This window comes from Camellia sinensis, chromosome 3 (genome assembly GCF_055761805.1).
Source record: "Camellia sinensis isolate YWXY chromosome 3, ASM5576180v1, whole genome shotgun sequence".
NCBI lineage: Eukaryota > Viridiplantae > Streptophyta > Magnoliopsida > Ericales > Theaceae > Camellia > Camellia sinensis.
In genome coordinates, this window is record NC_138963.1 from 220,419,940 (window position 1) to 220,445,280 (window position 25,341).

General features: G+C 34.4%; 4 protein-coding genes across 6 annotated transcripts; all 4 read left to right on the forward strand.

Moving 5' to 3' along the window:
- The first annotated feature begins 3,311 nt into the window (after nucleotides 1-3,311).
- Nucleotides 3,312-9,350, forward strand: LOC114279913 (GDSL esterase/lipase). 3 transcript variants are annotated; one of them, XM_082917544.1, is made up of 3 exons: nucleotides 3,312-3,702; nucleotides 4,810-5,324; nucleotides 8,306-9,350. In XM_082917544.1, exons 2-3 carry the CDS (start codon nucleotides 4,911-4,913, stop codon nucleotides 9,002-9,004), a joined length of 1,113 nt encoding a protein of 370 aa, XP_082773670.1. In that variant the 5' UTR covers nucleotides 3,312-3,702; nucleotides 4,810-4,910; the 3' UTR covers nucleotides 9,005-9,350. The 3 variants fall into 3 exon arrangements, with proteins under 3 accessions (XP_082773670.1, XP_082773669.1, XP_082773668.1); XM_082917543.1 differs by having other exon boundaries at nucleotides 3,329-3,702; nucleotides 8,303-9,350; XM_082917542.1 differs by having other exon boundaries at nucleotides 3,357-3,702; nucleotides 4,866-5,324.
- A 2,178-nt stretch (nucleotides 9,351-11,528) lies between these two features.
- LOC114279954 (protein MID1-COMPLEMENTING ACTIVITY 1) lies at nucleotides 11,529-15,345 on the forward strand. The gene is made up of 8 exons (XM_082917545.1): nucleotides 11,529-11,727; nucleotides 11,845-12,324; nucleotides 12,766-13,181; nucleotides 13,569-13,675; nucleotides 14,371-14,442; nucleotides 14,592-14,698; nucleotides 14,867-14,960; nucleotides 15,097-15,345. The coding sequence occupies exons 2-8, from the start codon at nucleotides 11,914-11,916 to the stop codon at nucleotides 15,147-15,149; spliced, it is 1,260 nt and encodes a 419-aa protein (XP_082773671.1). The 5' UTR covers nucleotides 11,529-11,727; nucleotides 11,845-11,913; the 3' UTR covers nucleotides 15,150-15,345.
- Nucleotides 15,346-16,258: 913 nt separating this feature from the next.
- On the forward strand, nucleotides 16,259-17,753 carry LOC114275457 (uncharacterized). Its single transcript, XM_082917773.1, has one exon. It carries the CDS (start codon nucleotides 16,617-16,619, stop codon nucleotides 17,436-17,438), a length of 822 nt encoding a protein of 273 aa, XP_082773899.1. The 5' UTR covers nucleotides 16,259-16,616; the 3' UTR covers nucleotides 17,439-17,753.
- Nucleotides 17,754-19,517: 1,764 nt separating this feature from the next.
- Nucleotides 19,518-23,255, forward strand: LOC114279956 (SKP1-like protein 1B). Its single transcript, XM_028222240.2, has 2 exons — nucleotides 19,518-20,021; nucleotides 22,870-23,255. The coding sequence occupies exons 1-2, from the start codon at nucleotides 19,722-19,724 to the stop codon at nucleotides 23,041-23,043; spliced, it is 474 nt and encodes a 157-aa protein (XP_028078041.1). The 5' UTR covers nucleotides 19,518-19,721; the 3' UTR covers nucleotides 23,044-23,255.
- Nucleotides 23,256-25,341: the final 2,086 nt, after the last annotated feature.

The following is a 25,341-nucleotide window of genomic DNA, read 5'->3' on the forward strand; positions in this document are numbered from 1 at the left end:
TCTTAGAACTCTAAAACACATAACTGTGAGATTTGGTTTGACAAAACTCTTTTTAGAACTGTAAAACATATAGCTATGAGCTTTGAAACTAACTTGTTTGATAAAATGTTTCTTAGAAAAATAATCATAGAGAAAAACAATTACAATTTTCTCTAGTTTGTTCAAAACACAAAGAAAATTATGATTGTTTTTTTGTTTCTAGGTAGCCCAAATTTCTCTAGTTTGGTTTAATTTTGAATGACCAATAATAAAGAAGTTTAGATAATCAAGAAATATTTCCTGGTAGGTAACTAGAGAAATTCTTTGATTTTGAATGACCAATAATGGCTATGAGAAATTTGGAGAATCAGAAGCTTCTTCTGCAACCATATATCCAAAGAAAAAATATTAGAGAGTGAGAGAGAGTTTAGGCTAAGATGAGACTTGAACTTACTTTGTCCAAAGAAATTAGAGTGGGAAATCCAGAGAAATTTGGAGAGAATTTCTCTGGACAGTGGGAAGTCCAGAGAAATTTGGAGAGAAGTCCAGAGAAATTTGGCGAGAATTTCTCTGGACAGTGGGAAGTCCAGATAAATTTGAAAAGAAGTCCAGAGAAATTTGGAACGAAGTCCAGAAAAATTTGGAGAGAATTTCTCTGGACAGTGGGAAGTCCAGAGAAATTTAAGTCTAGAGAAATTTGGAGAGAATTTCTCTGGAGATTGAAATTTCTCTGGATCAATGTGTGAGGGACCTTAGACATTATGAAAATATTTAATGTCTTTTATGCTATAAACTCTTAATACCAGAGACCTTAAAAAAAAAATCCCCCCTCTCCCATTTTTAGTAATAGAAGAGATCCACAATATTATTTTATAATGTCTAAGGTCCTTCAACTCCCACATTCATATATCACAGTGAAATTTGACTCTATGAAATATTATAAAATCGTTACATATATTTTTTTGTTCTAGGTTTCGATCAATCGCAACCATGGAAAGGGGGTGGAGCCATGAGAGTAGCAGCGAAGGTAGTTGGAATCACCATCGTGAACGACGATCTTTGCGGCGTCCCGTCGGTATCTCCGGTGGAACATCAAGTCACCTCAGCCACTCACAGAGCCAGTCGTCCTATCTCATCTATCATTGCTTCTACCGAAGAGGTGAATCGGAACATCTTGACAACTTTTCAGAAAATCCAATCGACGCTGCGTCGTAGAGGTTGTGTTGGGAGCTCGACGATTGGGAGTTGAAAGTTCTGTTGAGTGCTTCGAAAGTTAAAATCATAAATATGGCAAATATTTTTTGATTGTATAAATATATATATATATATATATATATAGAGGGGTCGGACTTGGGAAGAAGGAAATTGATGATGTGTACCCTTCTCTCCAGTAGAATCCCACTCTTTTTATTGTGTTTGTGAATTGTGATAATGTGCAAATATATGAGTCAACTGATTTCTTGTAAAAAAATGATTTACTGTTATCATTTCAGTAGAATTTCAGAATTTATCCATTGTCAATGACAAACTCATGTACGGAATGGAACATTTTGTCAGGCCTGAAACAAGCAAATAGAAATCTCCTCCAACTTGGTTTGGATTTTGGGAGAACCTCTTTTTTTGATCTCATAACTAGTAAGTTTCTCCCACTCTTCTTATCGAGACTACTTATATTCAATAATTGATATTTGATTCTACAGAATTCAGGTTGTAGAGCTGGTAATAATTGTTGATTTTGCTAAATTCGACTTCACAGAGAAAATTGGTGCAGGGACTTTTCAGAGAAATTTATAAATTTCTCTGACCTTCCCTAGACTTTGCATTGCAAATTTCTCTGGTCTTCCCTTCTCTCCAGAGAAATTTGTTTCTCTGGCCTTCCGTATATTTCCCACTCTCCATTAGAATTAGGTAAGGATAGATATACCCTGAAAAATTTGTAGATAAGTACAATAAAAATTTATTGAATTCATTCAAAGAAAATGATAGGAATTTCCCAAACAATTGTAGAAATTCTGAATCAATATCAACAATATAGCATATTCAAACAAGATAAAGCACATTACAATTTCTCTGGAGAGAAAGGAAATTTCTCTGGAGAAAATAGAAGGCCAGAGAAATTTACAGTGGGAATTCTAGAGAATGTTGGAGAAATTGGAAAGTCTAGAGAAATTCTTCGAACTAATTTTCTCTTTGAAGTTGAATTTTCTCTGGAAGTCTAGGGAATGACTTCTTCTCTTTCTTATCTATGCTAAGGTATGGCAAGAACTTACTGTCAACCACCTCATCTTGTTGGACTTGATCTACAAAGAGCACTAGGATTAGCAAACAGAATTTTGATAGCAACCCTTCATGAAAAGATATTTGTAAGAGAACATATAAAATGCACGATGATGCAGAGTTTCATGGATTATGTGAATTTTCTCTGAACTATCTGAATTTTCTCTGGATGTCTAAATTTTCTTTGGACTATCTGGATTTTCTCTCGATAAAGAGAATTTCTCTGGATGTCTGGAAAGAATTTCTCTGGAAAGTCCAGAGAAATTCTCTGGACCAAATTTTCTCTGGATTGATGTTGAGGGACCTTAGGCATTATGAAAATATTGAGTATCCTTTATGCTATAAATTCTTAATATCAGGGACCTTAAAAAAAATTTCCCTAAAAAAAAATCCAAAATTCACTTGCCAAACAGCCCCAAAAAAATATGTCATATGATTACAAAAATTAATCTCTTTTTTTTTTTTTTAGGAGTTTCTTTTTCAGGAGTATCTTTTTTATTCAAATATTATTCATTTTTATTTAAAATGTCAAAATATTATTATTTGATTGGATACATGATCTTCAATAACAATAACGATTTGAAGATTTTTTTGGTTTATTTATTTTAGATAAAGTGATTGCTTGGAAAATTACTATTTAGTAGGTTATTTTATTTTTTTAAATATTTTAGTAGGTTAAAATTTTTATATTTGAAAAGATGGTTAAATTTTTTTATATTTAGATGTGATGTTTGTAAAAAAAAAATAAAATGATTATGAATTTGATGTGATATTTTATCTTATTAATTATTTTAATCTATTTTATCTTTTTTTCAATTTTAATAATAAAAAAAAGCCCAAAATTCACTTGCCAAACAGCCCCAAAATAATATATCATATGATTACAAAATTAATCTCTTTTTTTTTTTTTTAAAAATGATCAGGATACACAAAATGAAATATTGTGATCGTAAAAATAAAACATTTGATAGTTAAAAATGCATAAAAAATCAAACCACAAGATTTTTGGTAAAACTCAGTTAATTTCATTTTAATTTTCTAAATAAAAATAAATTGGTTAAATTTTATTTTCAGGCCATGGGCCTCACCGTCTGTAGAGCATCCCAATTTTCCTTCAATCTACTTTCTTGGCAAACAAACAGCATTCAGCTCATTTCCGAACCATCTGGCCAAAAAAAAAAAAAACAGCATTCAGCGATTATCGCGCGCTCGTTGCCGCTATTTCTTTTCAAAATCGAAACAAACCACCCCTTTCACTCCTGTTCGTGTATTCGATTCCATAGCGTTTTCACTTTAATCTCTCTCTCTCTCTCTCTCTCTCTCTGGTGTTTCGAGATGGAACCAGTAGCTTCAGTAGTCGATATACTCAAAGGTTTCGCCAAATCCACCCAAGATTTCGCGGACGGCCTCTTCCACTGCCGCGATAATTCCAATCGCCGTAGTCCGGTACTCACTCAACCTCCTTTCTCTTCCCAGATTCAATCTTTGAATCCATAAAATAAAAATAAAATAAAAAATAATAAGAAAACCCTAAATTATCAGTTTGTAATCACTGAAATGTTATGATTGTCGATTGATGAATGCGTTGGTATGTTTGCACAAATGTAATATGGATGGTTTTCTTGAATTTGTGGTGAATGCTCTCATCTTATCGATAGATGTGAAGATTGCTATTGGAAAAGCACCAACCTAGGTCTAGATTTTGCTGTGTTTTGGTTACTTAGTGAAAAAACTGAAAGTAATTGGTTACAATCAAGAACATTTAAGCTTGTTAGATAAGAATAATACAACTAACTATTTTGTTTTCTTTGCATGCTGCAACAATTTTCTTTGAAGATTAGTGAAAACTCATATGTTGGAACATATTAATGGATTGAGAAAAAAAAATTAGTATTATTAGTTGTGTTGATGCCATTGATAATGGTTACTGATTTGAGTTTAGTGAGCCCAAACAAATAACTTTTGAATGAGAAAGTCATTATTGAATAAGTAGTACCCTCTAAAGCTTTGCACATATGCAATTAACTCTTCCTGGTTATTGCATGAAATACAGTTTCTTTTTGGAAATCTCCGATTCATTTTTTGTTATGTCCATGTTTGGACACCATATAGATATAGAACCATTGTACAGGTTATAAAGTCCAATTTTCGCTTGGGTTTGGAAAATTACGCATTTCTTAAAGTCTCCTCCCACGTTTTATTTTTCCCAGAGTATTGTTTAGTCTTCTTTGCTTGAAGGATATCAAATTCTGTAGGTTTATGTGCCTTTGTATCTTATTGCCTGCATGAGTTGCTGGCATCAATTGGCATAGATTGTTTGATAGCTTACCATTTCTGTCCATGAACTTTGGGCCATTACCATCGTGAAAGTTTACGGGTATTCCAATTCACAAACATTTCAGTTCTTGATATGAAGAGAAACAATTTAGACTTATGTCTCCTAAATTATTAGACAGTCTCTAAACTTTTTAATTGCCATACACATTAGTGGTTTTTTTTTTTTTTTTTTTTTTTTTGTGAAGTTTGACAAATTTGCTGCATCCTCATCCGTAGGTAGCAACAAGCTGTATGATGGCGCTTTACAACTCTTCCCATGATATGATTTTCAGATTGAAATCTTGAAACGGTTGCAACGAGAAGCATTTTCAGATCTCATGAAACTCAGGGACAGGCAAGACAAGGTGGAACGAGTGCTTTCCTTCTACAAGTCTTCAAAGGGAAGTCCATTCCAAGAATCTAGCACCCATGTAAGGGGAGAGGTTGATGTCTTGGGGGCCTTGTTAATGATGGATAATGTTGATCAGGAGAGTTGCGATGCCATAAGTAGAGCCGGAATGAGGACAGGTGTTCATTCAAGGTTCACTTTTGAAACGACCATTCGGCAAAAAGACACTCTAGTGACAGAGTTTGTGGTTAATGGAACAGGCCAGGATGACGTTTTAGGTAGTCCACTTTCACTAGCGAAAGTGTTTTATGCTGCAAATATTAGTGACTGGTTCTCTGTGGTTGCAATTCCAGTAGGAGCTCATTGCCGAGATGTTGCAGTTGCTGTAAATTCTCCTTATGAGGTACAAGCTATCTGGTTTTTTATTATAAGATACTATTTGTGTGTGTGTGTGTGTGTTCAATCAATCGTGTATGCAGATATTTGTTGTTCAGCCTTAGTCTTCGTGTTGTCTCACACTTCAATGAACCCCTCTTGAACTTCAATCAAGTCAATCATGAGGCTGATTTCTTTTGATTGGTTCAAACAAATATTGCTAATTCTATCATTATGTTGGGCATAGCACTAACATATGCGTAGCTTTTAGGCATTTTACTTGAGAACTTGTTGAGGATAAGATCCAACTCAATAGGAATTTCATCCAACCCTGAACATCCTCCTCCACTCTGAGGCCAAGGCTTCCACAGAAAACCAAATGTCTCCTGTAACGCTCCAAAATAATACAATAAATCCAACTCATGAGCGGAAGAATAAAGGAAATAAAATACTTTCATTCATCAGAATTCGCTTACAAAAGTTGGCACATGTTATATACATTTACAAATATTCATTCTGAATCTACAACATGTGTTGCAACAATAAGAGAATTGAAACTAAACAAATAGGCATATGCCCTATAGACTTACATCTTTCCAAACTATCACTTGGTTACACAAAAGTGAGCTTGACTCAATACAATTTAAGCCCTTGGCTATACCAAAAAATATAACAAAATAAAGAAGCTCTTGCTCTCAAAAGTCCCTCCAAGCTATTGCCTTGGCGGAGGCATGTCACCAACACCTGAAAATAGCTTTCCCAAATAGGGTGAGCCAAAGTACAGTAGAAACCATTTAACACAATCTATGAAATTTAACAAAGTTATAAGTACAATGTGCATATACAATGCTAGTAACAAAATATCCACATTTTATATAACCGAAAAGCACCAGAGTTCATATTTCAATTCATTTTCCTTCAATTCATTTCAAGTTCATTTATTCTTCTCAATTCATGAGTCAATTTCATTACCTTCCAACAATCCAACAGATTCATTACATTACCACACAAACACTTCAAATTTGTCATTTTATGGAAATTTTGTCTGCGGGATCGGCACTCATGTATACACAAGATTTCAGGACTTTCATCATGAACACTCCGATCAACTTAATTTCAATGGAGTCCATCCCCTATCTCCTTCCAAACAACGGAGTACATCATTTTTCTCCTCCTAAACATCATACATATACAATCTATTCAAAGCGTAGTCATATTCAATGACAATCAACAATAGATTAGTTTCAATTTATCTAATCCTCATGCATTTTCTACAACCATCATAGCTATCCTCCACCGATAGCCTAATACAGATAATTCTAAACAGATATACAATCTTCTCAACAGATATATTATTCAAATTCCCATGAGTGAGAGACAACACTTGTCCAACTCCACCGTTTACATCACCAATTATCCAATTTCACATTACCATTGTCAATTTCAATTATTTATATAAATAATAATTTGATCCATTTATGGCAAAACTTTCCTTTTTTCAAATATCAGCCCAAATGGTTCAAATCAAGTATTTGGCCACAATATAACCTCACATTCAACCCCATACCCATTTATTTCACATTCACTTAGAAATCCCTCTTTTTATTTCACACTCAAATCCTAGGTTTGCTCAAACTATTCCCAAACCCCACCATTGTTACACAATGACAAATAACTAAGCTAAACACTATATGAAAGTGTAGAAAATCCCTACCTCAAAAGGAGAAGACGAGCCAAGCAAGAGTGAAACTTCAAAGATGTCCAAATCCAACTCTATTTGGATCAAAATAGAGATCTTGTGATGGTCTACCATTTTAACAAAGGGATTAGGGTGAAGAAATCACTAAAAGCAGGTGAAAATGTAGAGAGAGAGAGTGTTTTAGAGAGAGGGTCCCAACTTTAGGTTTTAGAGAGAAAAAATCTGAGAAAGTAATGTAAAAAGTCATTTTCGCGATCTGATATACGCACAGTTCGCTCGAACGCAAGAGTTGACGCTTGAGCATCAGACACAAAAAGTTGTTCCGCTAAAGCGCAAGAAAGGTTGCTCGAGCGCTAAGGCACAATGAACAAGACGCTCACCGCTCGTGCGCAAGAAGTGACGCTCGAGCTTAGAAAACACACATCCGATAGTTTTGCAGACAATAGACCAACGCTCGAGCGCCTACCAACTTGAGTGTAGGAAACGCCGCTCAAGCACAGAAAACACTCTCCCAGTAGTTTTGCAAACCTACAAAGTACTGAGAGTTTGTAAAGTCCACTCGAGCGTGAGAAGTATCGCTTGAGCGGAGGAGCAAAAATTGCAAAACCTGTTTAAGCGCAAGAATGGCCGCTCGAACGGAGGAGCAAAAATCTGGGTAACAAAAGTTTGGAAAAACAAGCAATCAACCTATTCCAAACACACAACTACCATCCAATAACCAAAATTAAGGGGGATTAAGGGGAAAAACGACAATGAACAACATTCATAAACTATAAGCCTAAGTCTGGAATGCAACAAGAGTCGGGTCAAAACCGGAATCGCTATGTCTTCGGTCATGCCAAGAAACAAAGCTAGCCTTAATCGAACTTTTCATCATTATGGTGCAGTGACCACCCTGTTATATAAACTGATAAGCAGTCAGCAGCACCTAAACAACCACTTTGTGGGCATACATAGCCAAACAATTACATTAATTTTGAAAAGCTCTTGGCCTGTAAACTGATTTTTTTTAGACCTGAACCCTTTTTTGTACTGTTTTGAACATCATTTGATGCTGGTTTTGCAGGAAATCTAGCATCTTTTTCTCTCATTTTTCTCTTTGTAACTCTGATTTTTCTTTTTGGTAGACCAGATCTACTGATTCATTATATTAATATGGTTTACACATTTTTTGTTTCAAAATTAACTTACAAGCATAATAAAAGTAGTGCAATGTTTTCTTTCCATTTGAGCTTGTTTACATTTTCTTGCAAATTACAATTCATGTTTTTTCTTTGGTGGATTAACGAGTTTTATGTATTTGGCAGAAGAAAAAGGCCCTTACCAACTATTCATCTTTGGGACCACCCCTGTTGAATCAACATAATGGTAGTGCCGTTGGCGTAATGGTGAGAAAAACAAATGTTGTTGCTTCTTTGGCTCAGTTTGTCACTGGACTAGGAATGCATCCTGGTTCTGTTGGATTCATGCGATGTTTCAACACTTTTGGGCAACTTGTCTGTCAACTTCCAAGAAATACAAAACTCTCACTTCTGGGCATACACCAAGTGCCTAAATTTTCAACTCAAAATGTCAGGCTTGGAGCCCTAGCCATGCCAGTAGGCATTTTGAAACATCGTCAAGTTCCTGAAACATCCTCAGAGGCATCTTCTGCAGCCATTGGGACACAGACAGCAGAAATTGTCTCAACAGGATCTATGGCTCTGATGCTGGAAACAGAGCTTGATGAGAGTACTAGAATTGGAGGTTGGCTTGAGATGAAAAGATCTAATCCCAGATATCTACAGTGGGCTGTTTCAATGTCTGATACTCCTGAAGATGATTTTGGATGGGGTTTGAGTTTGGGTGGGTTAATCCAAGGTCCCAGAAGTTTGGACCATTTTCAGGTCGAAGCCTTCCTGAACTTCAACTTTGGTAAGAGATTCAGCTTGCAGCCCGCTCTAGTATATGTGATGGATGGGGCTACCAAATTCCCTGCCCTCATGCTTCAGTCTAGTTGGTCCCTGTAATCACCCTTTCACATTTCCCCTCTGTTGAATGATCACGTTGCCCATTTCTTGGACGGGTTTTTCCTGTCACTGCAGGTTAGTACCTCGCAGAATTTTTTGCCTACAAATATTGTAATTTGGCTTTTAGAAGACTACAGAATAGGGAAAAATGAAGAACCTCTAGTTGGGTTATATAAATAGCACAGCACTAAACTATGCCACCGCTACCAAGGAAGCAGCCACAGGAACATATTTTTGATTGTGTTGCCTTAATCAAGTTTTTTAGGTTCAATATACAATTGAAAATCACTGCATTACTAGATAACATGATGAATCCAACCAGTTAGGTTTCTGATTTTTGTTGAAATTTTTTCGTAATCCATTCATACAGCAATGAGAAAATTTGTACGAGCCTGTTGCTTTGCTCTCTGAAAGGGTACATAAGAGTAAGAAAAAAAAAAGCATTTTATTAAGATCTTTGTACAATTGTAATTTCTAGTATGAATAAAATAAATAAATAAAACTACTTTTACATTGCTATTTTAAATCCATCCTAGCAAATCTCTCAAATTTAATCTAACCCCAAGGGCTTAGCTTAGTGGTAAGACCTTGGATCTTGGGGGTTCCTCCAAATTCAAGGATTGAAATCTTTTAATTGTTAACAATTCCTTGGGGTAGTCATTGGATTGGAAAAAAATTCTTAAATTAATCGTGATGTATTTAGGAAAAATTTCTTGTTGAGAGTCTGTGCATTCTTAGGAATTAGTTAGCTTTTTGATTTGGATACCTCAAGTGCCAATCAAAAAAAAAAGGGAAAAAAAAAAAAATTCTCAAATTTAATCTTGAAATTTATATCAAAACTATATCATACTTAAATTTAAGTTGTACTCCTTGAAGAATTTGTGAATTGACTGAATTATATTTCTATTCTGGTGAATGCACAAGACAAAATAAGACACATTTATTTGGTGTTCCTTGTTGTATTGCCTGGACAGGATTATGTATCAGAAAAGGACAAAATAAAGTCGCATTTGCCCCACTAAAGGTTCTAAACTTTACAAGTGATATATTTGTTAATTATTACCATTAGTTTTATTTGGATGTGGTTTCAACTGAGAATTGGGATCATGCTTGTTACAGCATAGCAAACATAGTGCTCATACCACCGTGGCTGAAAAAAAAAATATATATATATATATATATTTGCATTTTGCCATATGTTTAGAACTTACTGGTGGTGGCTGAAAAATTCTTTTTTCATTCTAACCTTAATTGGTTTTTGCTCTGTTTCACCCACCCACTATCAAGAAATTTTATTTATTTTTAATGTTCCAGGTTGATACCATGCTCACTTGTCTCACTTTTTCAGTGTTCACCATAAACAAATTAGATTGCAGCTTTCACTAGCCGCATGCCATGGATATGCTTAATTCGAAATCTGACATAAAATTAAAAAAGACCCAAAAGGAAATTGGAAAAATCGTAAATTAGACAATATGCAACAACCTACCACTCTCTATTATTTTTAAAATTTTAGTTAAGAAGTGATAACTTCACTTTTTCCTCTTATTATTTGTAAGGAAAATGCGTGAGAGCTCGAATGCGTAGAGTTCGAATGGGCCGAATGGTACTGAAAATATTATCTTATGAATAAAAAAAAAACTTAGAATGACGTTGTTTTGAAATTTCGAGCCGTTGATATTTCGAGTTACGTAGCGGAGTTGTATATTTGTAAATAAGTACATACCCTTTACGAATTTTAAACTTAACTATACTGTCTAACAATTTATTAAAGTTTAATATTGAGTGTAAAACACATTCATAATCAAATGTAAAGGTAAAGTAAATTTTCATCTGATGTGTGTTATTATTACTTTTTTCTTTTTGTCCAAGCGTCGGTTTAATCGACTACATCCATAACACGTCGGATGACTATGTCAATCAATACTGATTTTCAGATTGTATTTTTCAATAATTATTTTTTATTTTTTAAAATTTAAAACTATTGTACTGATTTTTTTTTTAAAAATAATATTATTTATTGTTTTCAAATGTTTTTATCATTTTTGAGACAAAAATAATTTTTTAAAATTTAAAAATATCTTTATAAATATTTGTTTTTCTCAAATTAATTTTATTTTATTTGGGACTGTGAAATTTAAGTAATCTCTCTCTTTCTTTCTTTTTTTTTTTTATATTTTATATTAGAGATATTTAATTATTCTTTTGCTACCCTTTGAGCAAGCTAGTCCACGAAGTCACCACCATTTCGATATATATTTTTTAAAAATGATACATCCCTCTAATTTAGGAATTCTAAAAGAGCACTAATAATGTAGAAAGTTAAAAAAAAAAGAAAAAAAAAAGGCCAAAACATAAACCCACATACTAATTAAAACTATTGGAGTTCTTAATTTAGAATTTCTAATTTTTTTTCTATATTTTTCTTCCCTTTAATTGAAAAATAAAAAATAAAAAAATAGCGGCAACAGAACAGAACGCACTTTCTCGCAAAGAAAAGCCATACTCGTGAATTTCAGAATTCAATGCACCACTGTTCTCTTTTGGACTTCCACACCACATTTCTTTATGGGTTGTATCGTCTATAAAATCTTGCACCAGATTTCTTCAATCTTTCCCAACACTTTCTTTGGAGTTTTTACTTGCTATGGTAGTTCCTTCTTCTGGGCCTTTTCCATATCATTCCAATGGCTAATATTTATGGCAGATAAAGGCTAGCCCAGGTCGGTATTTTAATTCCTCTCTTCTATTCTAGTCCTTTCTTTGAGAATCTTGATTGATGAAAAGTTAACTTGTAAAATTCATGATTCCCACTACCCATTTGCTTTATTTCCTGACAGAAAGAGAGAGATTGGATTGTTCATGTGAAGTCTTTTTTAGTTTGCTTTGAAGAAATTGAGAAATCAAAAATGGGTTCTACTTGGGAACATGTTGCAGAAGCAGCCAATGTTGTGCAGTTGACTGGGCTAAATGCGGTGGCATTAATTGGGATGATAGTGAAAGCTGCGAGCACTGCCAGGATGCAGAAAAGGAACTGCAAGCAGTTCGCGCAGCATCTGAAATTGATCGGGAATTTGTTAGAGCAGCTCAAGATACCGGAGATGAACAAGTACCCGGAAATGAGGGAGCCACTGGAGCAGCTTGAGGATGCATTGAGGAGAGCCTACGTTCTTGTGAATAGTTGTCAAGAGCGAAGTTATTTGTATTTAATTGCCATGGGTTGGAACATGGTGTATCAGTTCAGGAGGGCCCAGGAAGAGATTGATCGCTATTTGCAGATTATCCCCCTCATTACTCTCCTTGACAATGCCAGAGTCAGGGTAATACTTCTCAATCTTTATTTACTCGTCGTCTTTCTTGAATTTAATTGGGCATTCAATCATGTTGTTTGGTCTATTGAGGGATCAAATTGTATTTGGTGTTCTGTACAAGTAGAGTCATGAGCTAGAAAACACACACTGCGAACAATTTTACATCTTGAAAAAAGGTGTTAGTCTTATTATGATATACATTCACTACTTCTCCAACATTAATGAAATTATATTTCATCCCCTCCTATGCAAACGAAAGTGCTTCCCGGTTTTGTCATCACATAGCATTTCTAATTTCTTACTCCACCACAATTTAGTCCTCCATTGCAGCAAATTGCACTTCATGAATTTTTGCCTATTTTGTTGTGTGATTGTTTTTATGATGTCCACAATGTAACATGCATATATCAAACATTTTTCTATGTTGATATGTTTTGGTTTAATGGGCAGGAAAGAGTGGAATATATTCAGAAGGATCAGCGTGAATACACATTCGAGGACGATGACAGAAGAGTGCAAGTTGCAATTTTGAGTAGGGAGCCCTCAAGAAATGACGCAATGGTACTGAAGAAGAATCTTTCTTGCTCTTATCCAGACTTACCTTTTGATGAAGCACTTAAAAAGGAGAAGGAAAAGCTGAAGGTAGAGCTACAACAATCACAGGCTAACATGGATGTGGGTCAATGTGAAGTGATTCAACGTTTGATTGAGGTCACAGAAAATGTAGCAAGCTCTCCATCAGTGAAAACTTCAAGTCTCAGAAGCTCTCAGACAGCGAAGCCCAAATGCTCAGAGACCAATATTGAGAAAGGATATTCTTCTAATGAGCGTGATTTTAAGAAAAATGATAGCCGGGCCACTTCTAGGTTGGTCTTCATTTTATTTTCCTGCCTAGTGATTTTAAGAAAAATGATAGCCGGGACACTTCTAGGTTGGTCTTCATTTTATTTTCCTGCCTAATTAAATGTGAGGAGTACTCCTCTGAAACAATTAACATGATTAGGTTCTGTACCAATTTATATGTTTTTGTTTTCTGATCTCTTTTGATTTCCTCCCTCCTTTTACTTCCAACTGAACTCAAAATGGTCTGCGTTCAGCTAGTGGGATTTACTGTGACAGTTGACATCAACTGGCCTTATTAATTTTCTCTTGCAAGACAATGGTCTAAGGTTTAACATGTTAGACTAGTTGAGGTTCCAATTCCTTGTATGTTGTTAGCATAAAGGTGACTTGTGACTCTTTATTCTGTGCAGAATTACTTCAGTTTCCTCAGGACATGATTTGCTATCTACTAGAGGATCACGTCAGCATGAAGAATGGCATTCAGATCTACTTGGCTGTTGTTCAGAACCTTACTTGTGTATGTTCTTACATCTTCTGTATTCAGTCCAGTTTTACATGCTTAGGTTTTGAAAAAAAATTTATTTTATTTCCTGAGGAAAACAAATCACCATTGTTGGATAACATGATCAAAGAATCTAGTTTTATTTCATTGTATTTGTATTAGGCTGCTTATAAGATGAAACTCAACCAGAGTGTGGTGAGAATATGATATGACTGATGAAATCCAAGTGTCTTCACTTAATTTCACTTTTAATTCACTTATGAAATTATAAGATCCTCAAACGATAAACTAGAATTGATCCTCAAATGAAACAGGACAACTTTGCTGCAGTGCAGAGGTACCTATCACTATCTTTTCCCTTTTGAATGCCTCTCATGTTTAGCGTCTATTTCATTAGATTACTCTCCCTGATGATATTCTAGAATTTTTTGTACCTGGAATTATCCTTTTGTTCTCAATAGTTGTGTAGGCCTCATAATACTACCAACTTCAAATTCCTCGCAGTTGCATTCTTCTTCTTCTCATTTAAATGCCATTTTTGTTTAGCAAATACCTTTGTGTTTGATGATGCAAGATCAGCATAATGAGTTATTTAAACACTGGATAAGTTATGATGGTCTTATTTTCAAGTGCTCGGGATGAATTTCTTTACATGCAATATATTGTAAACCCTGAATGATATTAATTTTATGCATAATTTAACTTTGCAGGTTTTAAAACTTTCTTTTATCCTTGTGGAACATTTTCAAAAGTGGCATCTGTGGCTACAGGAAAGCGCATGTGTGAGTAAATCTGCCTTTCAAATAGTTCTACTACATCAATATTTTAAATCAATTGCTAATTTGCATGAATTTCTCAGCGTTATTCAGTAGATCTATTCTCTACTAGTTGCAATGTAACACTGAATATGTATTGTATTTGATCATTGCAGCTTCCACAGATACTTGTAATGAACTGATGGCATATTCGTTGATATTATCTTGTTGTTGCTACACTTGCTGCATCAGAAGAAAGCTTCGCAAGATGCTTAACATCACGGTATCTCGTCTTCTTTGTTAGATGGTTGTACTTGTACTCATTGTGGTAGCCTATGCTTTTTATCTCAAGATGCTTATTCGGGTTTCACTCATCACTTCTTTACTAGATTCAAGAACGGGTTTTATGCTCTACATACATCATTGGACATTTTTTTTCATTTGTTTGCAGGGAGGCTTGTTTGACGACTTTCTCTCACATTTGTTGTGTTGCTGCTGTGCATTAGTCCAAGAATGGCGGGAAGTGGAGATTCATGAAGCATCTGGTACTTTCTCATCCCAACGAATTATGCTTTTGCTTTTATGAAGCACCAAGCTTTAATTTAACTTATTTGAACCCAGCTTCATAGCTCACAAAAGTTGAGGAGATATTTATCTAAAAAATCTAAATCTTTCGTGCAGGTTCAGAGAAAACCAAGACTAGCCCTCCACCGTCTCAATGCATGGAGTCCTAACCGATGTGCCAAGGATAGAGGGATTGCAGTTTTGCTGTTTCAAAAATGAAAATCCTTTCATGCTTCTGACTAGTTACTGCAGCTAGGGTTTCATTTATCTGTCGTAGAGTGGTTCCCATGCCACATGTTTTCTGGTCATATTATGTTGTATCATATTATCTTTTTTCTCAATAAAATCAGTTTTGTTTGAATTGAATGTTGTAGTTTTTGATGATGTTTTTGAATTATTTGACAGTGGTAGAATCATTTTATTGCACTACATATTTTTGGGTTGAAAATGAATCTTTAGTTTTGGAGGCAAATAGAAATTCAGTGAAGGTAGGAGCACTTTTTAAAATCAATCATTTAGTTTCCAATACCAAGAAATTGTTGGACCTCCTTGATAGAACTGAAAATGGGAAGCAAGGTCTAATTACGGTTTTATAGGGTAGGGGAAGTGGGCTATTAGGGCTTGAACCAAGTCGCGTAAGCTGAGATGATCTTAGCGCATCTCCATTGATGTAACATTTTTTGGTACTATTTTAGTACAGTATATACTATATTACTGGAGGAAAAATACTTGGTAGCCTGAATTTGGATGGTCCGAATGGCTCGAATATGTCAAAACGACGTCGTTTTAAATGTTTCAAGCCATTCGAGTCATGAATTTTCAGGCTACATAGCCCCTGTTTGGTGGAACGGTGGAAAAGTGCTTATAGATTATACCTTAACAGTTTATGATTTATAACTATAAATATAAGTTGATTTCTGACTTATAAATTAAGCTTCTCCTGCCTTATTCAATGAATAAGCTGATTTCTGACTTACAAAAAGCTATAAGCTGCATTATTAAGCTAAACCAAACACATCAAAATAGTTTAAATTAAGTTGAAAGCTAAAATAAGCTAAAAAAAAGCTGTACCAAACAGGGCCATAGCATTGTTGATTATTGGAGTGGGGTGTTTATGTTGTGTCTGCTATTTTAGCATTACTATAGCAAATCAATGTTAGGTGGGTGTGTGTGAATCCGGATCTTCTGTCGCCCTTTCCTGTGGCGCGTCCTGTCGCCCTCCAAAACGACGTCGTTTTGGAGGGGTTTTTTTTTTTTTTTTTTTTCTTGTTCGTCTCACTGATAAGTCTCTCTCTCTCTCTCTCTCCATACCACTACTTAGCTCTCTCAGTAGCTGGTTTTCGTCCCACAGATTCATCTATTCTCACTCCTAAAGCAATAACAAGTTTACCCAGATTCATTTTGCTTTCAAATTTTCCTTCCTGCTGATCCACCACATAGAAGGTCCATCCATGTTGCCTTTCGTTTTCTGAAAGTGTTTTTTATATTTTCTTTTTGTTAGATTGTGCGTTTCTTAAAAAAAAAAAAAAAGTTGATGATGATAATTATTCTGGACATTGATTTCAACTAGGTATTGAAATTATTCTGGGTTTGATGATGATGATTATTCTGGGTTTGATGATGATGATGATCGCAGGATGATGAAATTAGTTCTTGGGTTTGTGGGTAAAAAAGAGATGAAGATTCACCAATCGTGTTCAATTGATTTTCCTTCTAAGCTCTTTGAATCGATACTCAACTCTTACAGAGTCTATGATTCTTCACCTCGTGTTTTCGACTCTCTATTCAAAACCTATGCGCATATGAAGAAGTTCAGGAATGCCACCGATGCTTATTGTCGTATGAAGGATTATGGGTTTGTCCCAAATGTTGAATCTTGCAATGCGTATTTGAGTTCTTTGATGAATTTGAATCCGGCAGATATCGCATTAGCATTTTATAAAGAAATGCAGAGATCAAGAATTTCGCCGAATGTTTATACTTTGAACATTTTTATTAGTGCTCTGTGTAAATTGGGGAAACTGGAAAAGGCTGTTGAGGTGTTTGGAGAGATGGAAAACATGGGTTGTGTTCCTATAGTTGTTTCTTATAATACATTAATTGTTGGACACTGTAACCATGGCCTTCTGAGCACTACTTTGAAGCTCAAGAATCTGATGGAGAAGAATGGGTTATGCCCAAATGATGTTACTTTCAACACACTTATTCATGGGTTCTGCAAGGAAGGGAAATTATACGAAGCGAACAAACTTTTTAGTGAGATGAAAGGGATTGATGTGTCTCCTAATACTGTAACTTACAATACATTGATAAATGGGTATAGCCAAGCAGGTAATGTTGAGATGGGTAGAAGGCTTTACGAGGAGATGTCGAGGAATGGGATTAAGAAGGATATCTTGACTTACAATGCACTGATTTTGGGACTATGCAAGGAAGGGAAGACAAAGAAAGCTGCTTAAATGGTTAAAGAACTCGATAGCAAGAAGTTAATCCCTAAGTCATTTTTGGGTTTGTTCGATGATGGTGGCTGAGAAGGAGAGGGAGGGCGGTGTTGGGTTTGTTCCGGCGTCGGAGGTGGTGGTGGAAGAAGAGATGAGGAAGTTGAAGGAGATGCAGGCTTTGAAGAGAATGGAGGCTAAGAAAAGGATGGTGGAGAAGTTGATTAAGCAGAGGGGAGCTGGGGGTTCTGATGAACCGAAGAAAACAGGGGCAAAAGGAAAAGAAAGAAGACGGAGAAAGCAAAAGAAAGGAAAAAAAAAAAAAAAAAAGCCCTCCAAAACGACGTCGTTTTGGAGGGCTACAGGAAGCGCGACAGGAAAGGGGCACCGAGGATCCGGATTCGGGTGGGTGTGGCGGGGGAACTACTCCTCTCAATCTCTCCCTTTGGGTGCTTTGCTTGGGGATTTTCTTTTGCTTTTCTATCCAAATTACCTAATTCTCTTCTCTTGTAGAAATTAGATGGTCTTTCAAAAAGATTATACTTAATTAATAGTATTTTGCAATTTTTCTATATTGTTCTTATTTTTTGAGCCATATAAATACACAACTTATTCCTAACAGACAAACATGCCGCCATTATCAAAATTTCAGAAGATTATAATTAATTTTTCCAATTAATTAGTTGGCAAAATATATTTTTGTAAATTGTCATTTGAAGTGAGGGTGTTATTAATAAACTTAATAAAATATTTTGTTATTTTGTTAAAAACTACCAAATGCATTAGTATGTAATTTATATTTTTGAAATATGATACGGGGAAAAAAAAAAAAATCTAATTTTTAGAGTCAACCAAACTCATAGGTTCCAACTCCATTATTCCATTCCTTATCTCCCTTTGCTCCTTAATTTATTTTTGGTGTCCATTTGATTTACTTTTCAATTTTTGTCTCTATTAAGAGGCAATTGAGGAATTTTAAATTTTATTAAGTTTTAATTTTTTTAAAAAAAATTTCTAATTAATTTAGTCAAGTAGAATCTAAAGCATATAATTTTTAAATTAAAAAAATCAACAAAAAGTCAAAAAAATAAAAAATAATATTAGATCGTTTCCAACATTTACTCAGACTTTTCATTAAATTTAAATTTAATGAAACAGACTCACTTTTTCTACTCTAACGTTAGTATCTTTTTTTTTTAGGTACATTCTCTAATGTTAGTATCAAACTCATATCAAATGAGAAAAAAATAAATTCATCAAATGAAAGAAACCTTTCATCTTTTATTAAATTTAAATTATTACTGTTAGATCGAACATCCTCTCATCTATCTACCAAAGAGTAACTTTGACAATTTTTTGTTCATGTTCGACCTCCAAAATATCTACCAAACGCCCTCCAAACAATCAAAAATGTAAAAAATTTGTTAAAAATTATAATTATAATTTAATATTAAAGTAAACGGTATCAAACAAATTTTTTATTGGTGTTCAAAAAAAACAAATTTTTATTAAATTTTTATTTAAATTTAATAAAATTTTATTAGAGATACTACTCTTCGACAGGTCCAAAGAGCGAAAGTGAAATTTTACCCAATTATTAACGGATTATTTAATATTATTTTTTGGATCCAGAACATTTACAGCATTCGCTTTTTGTCTCTCTCTTTTTTGTTTTTTTTTATATTTATTATAAAGTTCCTTTTTTCTCTTCTTTTTATTAGGACAAACTAAGTATACTTTTCTCGAGATTTATCTGAATTATAAATATTTTTTTAAAACTTTAAAAATTTTAAATACTCCTAAAATTTATGGGCTTGTTTGGTTTGTATTTGAGAAACATGTTTTGAGATAAAAAGTACGAAAATTTGTTTGGTTTGGTTTTTTTTCAAAAGATATTTTGAAAAATTATTTTGAGAGAGAGTTTTGTAAAAAGTGATTGATTTGATGTGTATGAGAGAGAGATTTGTTTGGAAAACTTGTAAACCAAACAAGTTTTGGAAAAAAAATTTGGAAAAATTTGTTTGGTTTGATTGCTTTTGAAAACTTATTTGTAGAGAATTTTTCCCAAAATTTTTTGAGAAACACAAACCAAACAAGGCCTATATTTTTATAACAAATTATTCCTTTAAAATTTATATTTTCATAATAAATTATCCCTTAATTTATTATACAAATATAACCGTCAGAGATAATTTATCAAGTATTGTAATTTAGCTTAAACATCGAGAGGTATATCTTATTATAAAAAGTTAAAGTTAGGGTTAGGGTTTGCTTTCAATCTGTTGCAAACAACAGAGCAGAGCCATGTCGTCAACGAGGAAGATCATCCTGAAGAGCTCGGACGGTGAGACCTTCGAGGTCGACGAGGTGGTGGCTCTGGAGTCGCAGACGATTAAGCACATGATCGAGGACGATTGCGCCGATAACGGAATTCCATTGCCGAACGTGACGAGCAAGATCTTATCGAAGGTGATCGAGTACTGCAAGAAGCACGTCGAGACTCCAAAATCCGAAGATCGCGCCACCGGCGTCGAGGACGAACTCAAGACTTTCGATATCGAATTCGTCAAAGTCGATCAGGGCACTCTGTTTGATCTCATTCTGGTATAGTAGAGTCCTCTATTTCTATGTATGTTTTGATTGATTTTATTCTTTTACGTTGATTTGATTCTGGAGCGTAGAATGATTCTTATGTTAGGGTTTTCACATGATGTGTGGATTTGCTAGAAGATTAATGTTTTCTATGTTGTTTGTTTCTTGCGTATTACTCGTTTGATGAGAAAATTGAGGAGAAGAGGAAATTCTCGAAAATCATTTTGAGTTGAATAATTAATATTTTGGCTACTGAATCGGATTATTTCCTTTGTTGTGCATCTAACAATGGAATAGGTAATTCTCGAAAATAGTTTGAGTTGAATAATTGGTTGAGTTGCATTAATATTTTAGCAACTGAATTGGATAATTTTTTTTTAAATTTTTTTTATTTTATTTTTATTTTTATTGTATTGAAAACATATATATCTGAATCTGATAAGGGAAATAGTTTTTTCTTCTAATTGGTTTTGGTGAGTTTTGGACAATTGGTTGTAGCCTTGTGGGCGATAATTCTGTTGTGGTTTTCCTATGATATGTTTGTTGGATGATGAAAGATTACAACCAGTAACATGGAGTTTCATTATGTTTTTATTGGTTATAGAGAACTGTCAGAATGGGATGGGGGAGTGAATAATCTTTTGGTGCGTTCTTGTAGTAATGTTATTCCAGACCTATGAAGTACGACATGACACAGACACGCAGACACGTAAATTTTCAAAAAATGGATCAAAAAATGGGAGACACTACACGCTAGGGACACATGCTCAATATATACAATTTTTTTACTTATTATATGTAAAAAATATATATTATTTTTATTTATTTACTTTAATATCAAATATCACTCACAAATTAAATTTTTTTTTACAAATAAAAATAATTTATTCTATGTATGTTAATGTTTAGCAAACAAGAATATTCAAAACAAAATGGAAAGAAAAAAAAAGTGAAAGAGGGAAAAAAAAAAAAAAAAAGATTTTTGTTACCAAAAACAAAAAAGGTAAAAAAAGAAAAGAAATAAGTAATATAAAAGGGAGAGAGAAAGTCAAACACGAAGAGGAGAGAGAGAGAGAGAGAGAGAGTCAAACATAGCAAAAGAGAGGGAAAGATGAACAGAAGAAATGAAGATTCGAAGAAGATGAATAGATTTGAAGAAGATGAACAGAGAGCACTGAACAAAGGGAGAGAGAGAGAGAGTCGTACACAGATTTGAAGAACGTACCTTGATCTAGGCTTCAACAGGTTCTTCACCCTTTCTCTTTCTCAGTCTCTCTGGCTTCAATGGGTTAGGATTTCTCTCTCTGTCTCCAATGTGTCCAAGAGTGACCGGTTGCAAAAATTCAAAAATAAAAGGGAACACGTTAGGTAGAGTGTCCGACATGTGTACACCGCGTGTCCGTGCCCGACACGTGCTGGACACCCATATGTTGCCTCTGGAGAGGTGTCTGTGCTTTATAGTTTCAGATTTTCATTCACGCACACACCTACACATGCACATCCATACCTAGAAAGAACTACTTGACAACAAAGCATCAGTGCAGTGTAGTTGTTTTTTATGTTATCTGGTTTCTCCTTATCTCTTTTAGGTGCAGTACCTATTTAGGACTTGAAAAATCATCTTGCTTTTAGCTACTACAACTGTCAAACTTCTTTTGAGAGAGAAAGCTAGTTTAGTTTTTTTTTTTTTTGTGTGTGTGTGTGTGTGTGTGTTAGTGTTGCTGGGAGAATGTTTGAAATCATATTTATATTCCTAACGGTTATATTAGGATGCACCGATACACTAATGCATGAGAGTATGTTTCTTGCATGTTATATTTTCCAGGGGTGGAATTGGTAGCTGTGACCAATCTTTGTTCTGACAGGATGCTGTAAGGCTTATTCCTGAATTACATTTCCCTTAACACATAGGTTGCTCAACTTGTATTAATAGTGATTAGTCTGTGCAGGCCTTAGATTATGATTTTCTGGTTTCTATTTTTCTTGGAATTGTATTTTGTTTCAAATTTGAAGTCAATGGAAGAATAGATGAATAATGAGTGTAGATTTATGGTTTATTAGGGTGTAGATTCATGGTTTTAGAATGGCAGATTTCTTCTTGTCTGTTTGTTGTTTTATTTTTAAAAGGACTCTATCGTCTAACTTTGATTAGTTTTATTAATGCATGTGTGCTAGTTGAAACATTGCCACCTGAAGATGGAATTGTAAGTACCTTGTTTAACAACTGCCAAATGCCAGTAATGATCACTTTGTGTTGGGAGTTTGTGTTGCCTGGTGATAATGGAATACTATAAAATTTATTAAGCCTTTGTTATTGGATGGGTACCTGCTTGACACCTTTTGGCAAGTGGCTCCTTTCCAGGGTGGGTTTGGAGTTAGTCTATTACTCCTTTATTAGAACTAGCAATGCCAAACAAGAATGTACCCCAGCTTCCTTATATGTTAGCTTTTGAATTTGTACTAACTTTTTAACAGTGAATTATGTACTGGGTTAGAAAACTCGGTGTTACATTTTAATATATATATATATGTATAATTGTTACAGGTAAGAATTTAGTTGCAGTGCACATTCTTTCCATTATGTGGACCTTGATATGATTTTTTGGTTTTAATGTGTTCTTGCGTTTAAATCTGTTTCTTGTTTGCAGAATTTGCACTTTTAATGGTTTCTTCCTGGTTTTCTTGTCAATTGGTTTTTTTTAAATTTCTTCCGAATATCCCTCTATATATTATAGTCAGTTATTCAATGATCTTTAGCAAGCTGTAGAGAAATGGTGCAATCAAAGTGTGCGGTGTGCCTATCACCCTTGACAATTCTCACCATAATTTAATCTAACCTGGTTCTCCTTTTGTCTCCCAGGCAGCAAACTATCTGAATATCAAGAGCTTGTTGGATCTGACCTGCCAGACTGTTGCAGACATGATCAAGGGAAAAACTCCAGAAGAAATCCGCAAAACATTTAACATTCAGAATGACTTCACCCCAGAGGAGGAGGAGGAGGTCCGCAGGGAGAACCAATGGGCCTTCGAATGAACGATCTGAAATGACCAGTCTTGTTTTTTGGTATTTTGGCTTTTAGGCTGGAGTGTATGGGGATGGTTGTTTCTTGTCACAGTTCATTTTGCAAAACCCTGTAGTTATTAAGGTAGAGTGTCTGAGGGCACTTGGAACAAATTTACCTCACCGGTGGTAATATGGTATATTTTGGATTAATCACGTTAATATGTTATATTTTGTTTCTCCAACCATGGATTGTGTTTCTTCTCTTGTTGAATCTTGTTTGCTTATGAGTTGATGTTTTTTGGTCTTATTGCATGTCAAGTAAGCTTTTGGGCTATCTTAATTGCTTTTGCCATCTCATTAGTTAGATGGCATGTTATACGGATTCCTCGAAATAAATCAAATATGTTGGATACCGGCATTCGGATAAGGGCATGAGATTTGTTGGGTATTTTTCATTAGATATTTCTTATATAATTTATATTTAACAACATTATTATTTATGTGCATATATTGTTCTATAAATGTTATAAGTAAATGCTTTTTTTGATACTGTGAGTACCTTTTGTTTACACATACTTGATTAAAAAAAAATGACTTTTTTTGGCAGATCTGAGTATCTTTAAATTTAAAACATTGTTATTCAAGATAAAAAAAAAATTAGACTTAATTTTTAAGCCTTATGATGTGATAATCAATTAGAATATTAAAAGTAATAATTTTTTGTATTTTTTCTAATCATCAACCAGTCGTATTACTTACACATAATCATAATTGGGTCTGAAAAATAAGTTTAGAAGTGGATTTGTATATCATTTTTTTAAAATTTATGATTTAATGAGTATGATCTCTTGATACATATACATGTTTGCATCCGACACCAGTACTTGGGTGCAGGTGACATAGGTTAGATGTTCATGTTCCAAGTACAGGAGTTTTTTTTACAATTTTTACATACATCATAACAGTAATTTAAAAATACTATTTAGGGTGCAGGTACTCTGTATTAAGGAAGAATTTCAACATCGTGGGGCAGATAAAAAAAAAAATTATAAAAATATGTGAAGTGTAAGTGGTAAATTATAAAAATATGTGGTGTGGGGTACAAGTGATTTTGTGATGAGATCCAAGTAAAAAGGTTGTGGATGTGCAATCTATTTACTGCGTACAACAAAGGGAGTTTGGACTCTGTACTTGTCATTGGTCCATGCAATTGAGCCGAACATATTTTGATTCGGAGAAGTTGTGGCACTAGTGGATATGAAACTCACTTGGTAGCTGAGCTTCTTACTGATCTTTGTAAATTGTAGTTTATCAGGTATAACCTTGACATTCAATCCGGTTGGCAAATCCACGGTTGCTGTGTAATTTGTTTCATCATCAGCACCGAGGTTGGTGATAGTTCCGACATACATTTTTGCTTTCATTTCCGTTGAAGTTGGAGATGGCTATTGATGGGTATAGTTCATGTTGGAGATTAAATTGGCATTTTGTAGCTTAGGGCATTTAAATCCATTTGGAATTACTGAGGATATGGTTTTTACCCTAGATGTATCATACCCATAGTTACAGAGAAATTGTAGGTAGTCAATTGCGTAGGTCTCATAAACTTGACCCTGGTTGCAATGGTCCTGTTGTGGTTACTTCCCCGGCACCAAAACCGTAAGGTGTGGCAACTGATCCTGAATCTGTTGTTATTGGGACTCCTAGGTTATTGGTTTGGGTAGCTGCAGATCAACACACAAAGTCGCCATGTTTTGGTAATAATCAAAACTAAATGTCAATCCAACAAAACAATTTGTTGTTACCTAATAACCTATTGTCATTATGGCAGATTTGATTGCAGAGGGACTCCAGGTAGGGAACTGACATTTAAATGTGGCAACTGTCCCAAAAATGTGTGGAGGTGTTACTAGTAATTGAACCACTAATGCCATTTAACCTTAAATTCATCAAGAATGTTAAGATTACAAAATTAAAGTACATAGTAGATCACAGAAAGAATAATGGTAGGTTGAAATTTGTTTTGAATGTGAACTTCATCAGAATTGAGTTTAATCCCAACATTGCATTGTATTTTCTATCAATTATTTTGTTCTCCAAGCATTAGGGTAAATTTCAACCAAGGATTATTTTAGTACCACTGCCAAAGAAATTCAAATTTTTTTTTTTTTTTTCTAGATAATCTATAAATGTGGAGGTAGCCTTTTTGGGTAATATTGTTAGTCTGTGTGAGAGCAATAAACTACAGATATTAACACTATCAACAGCTAGGGATCCTTTTGTTCATAAATTTGTTTGTCACTTTGTCACAAATCACTTACAATTGAA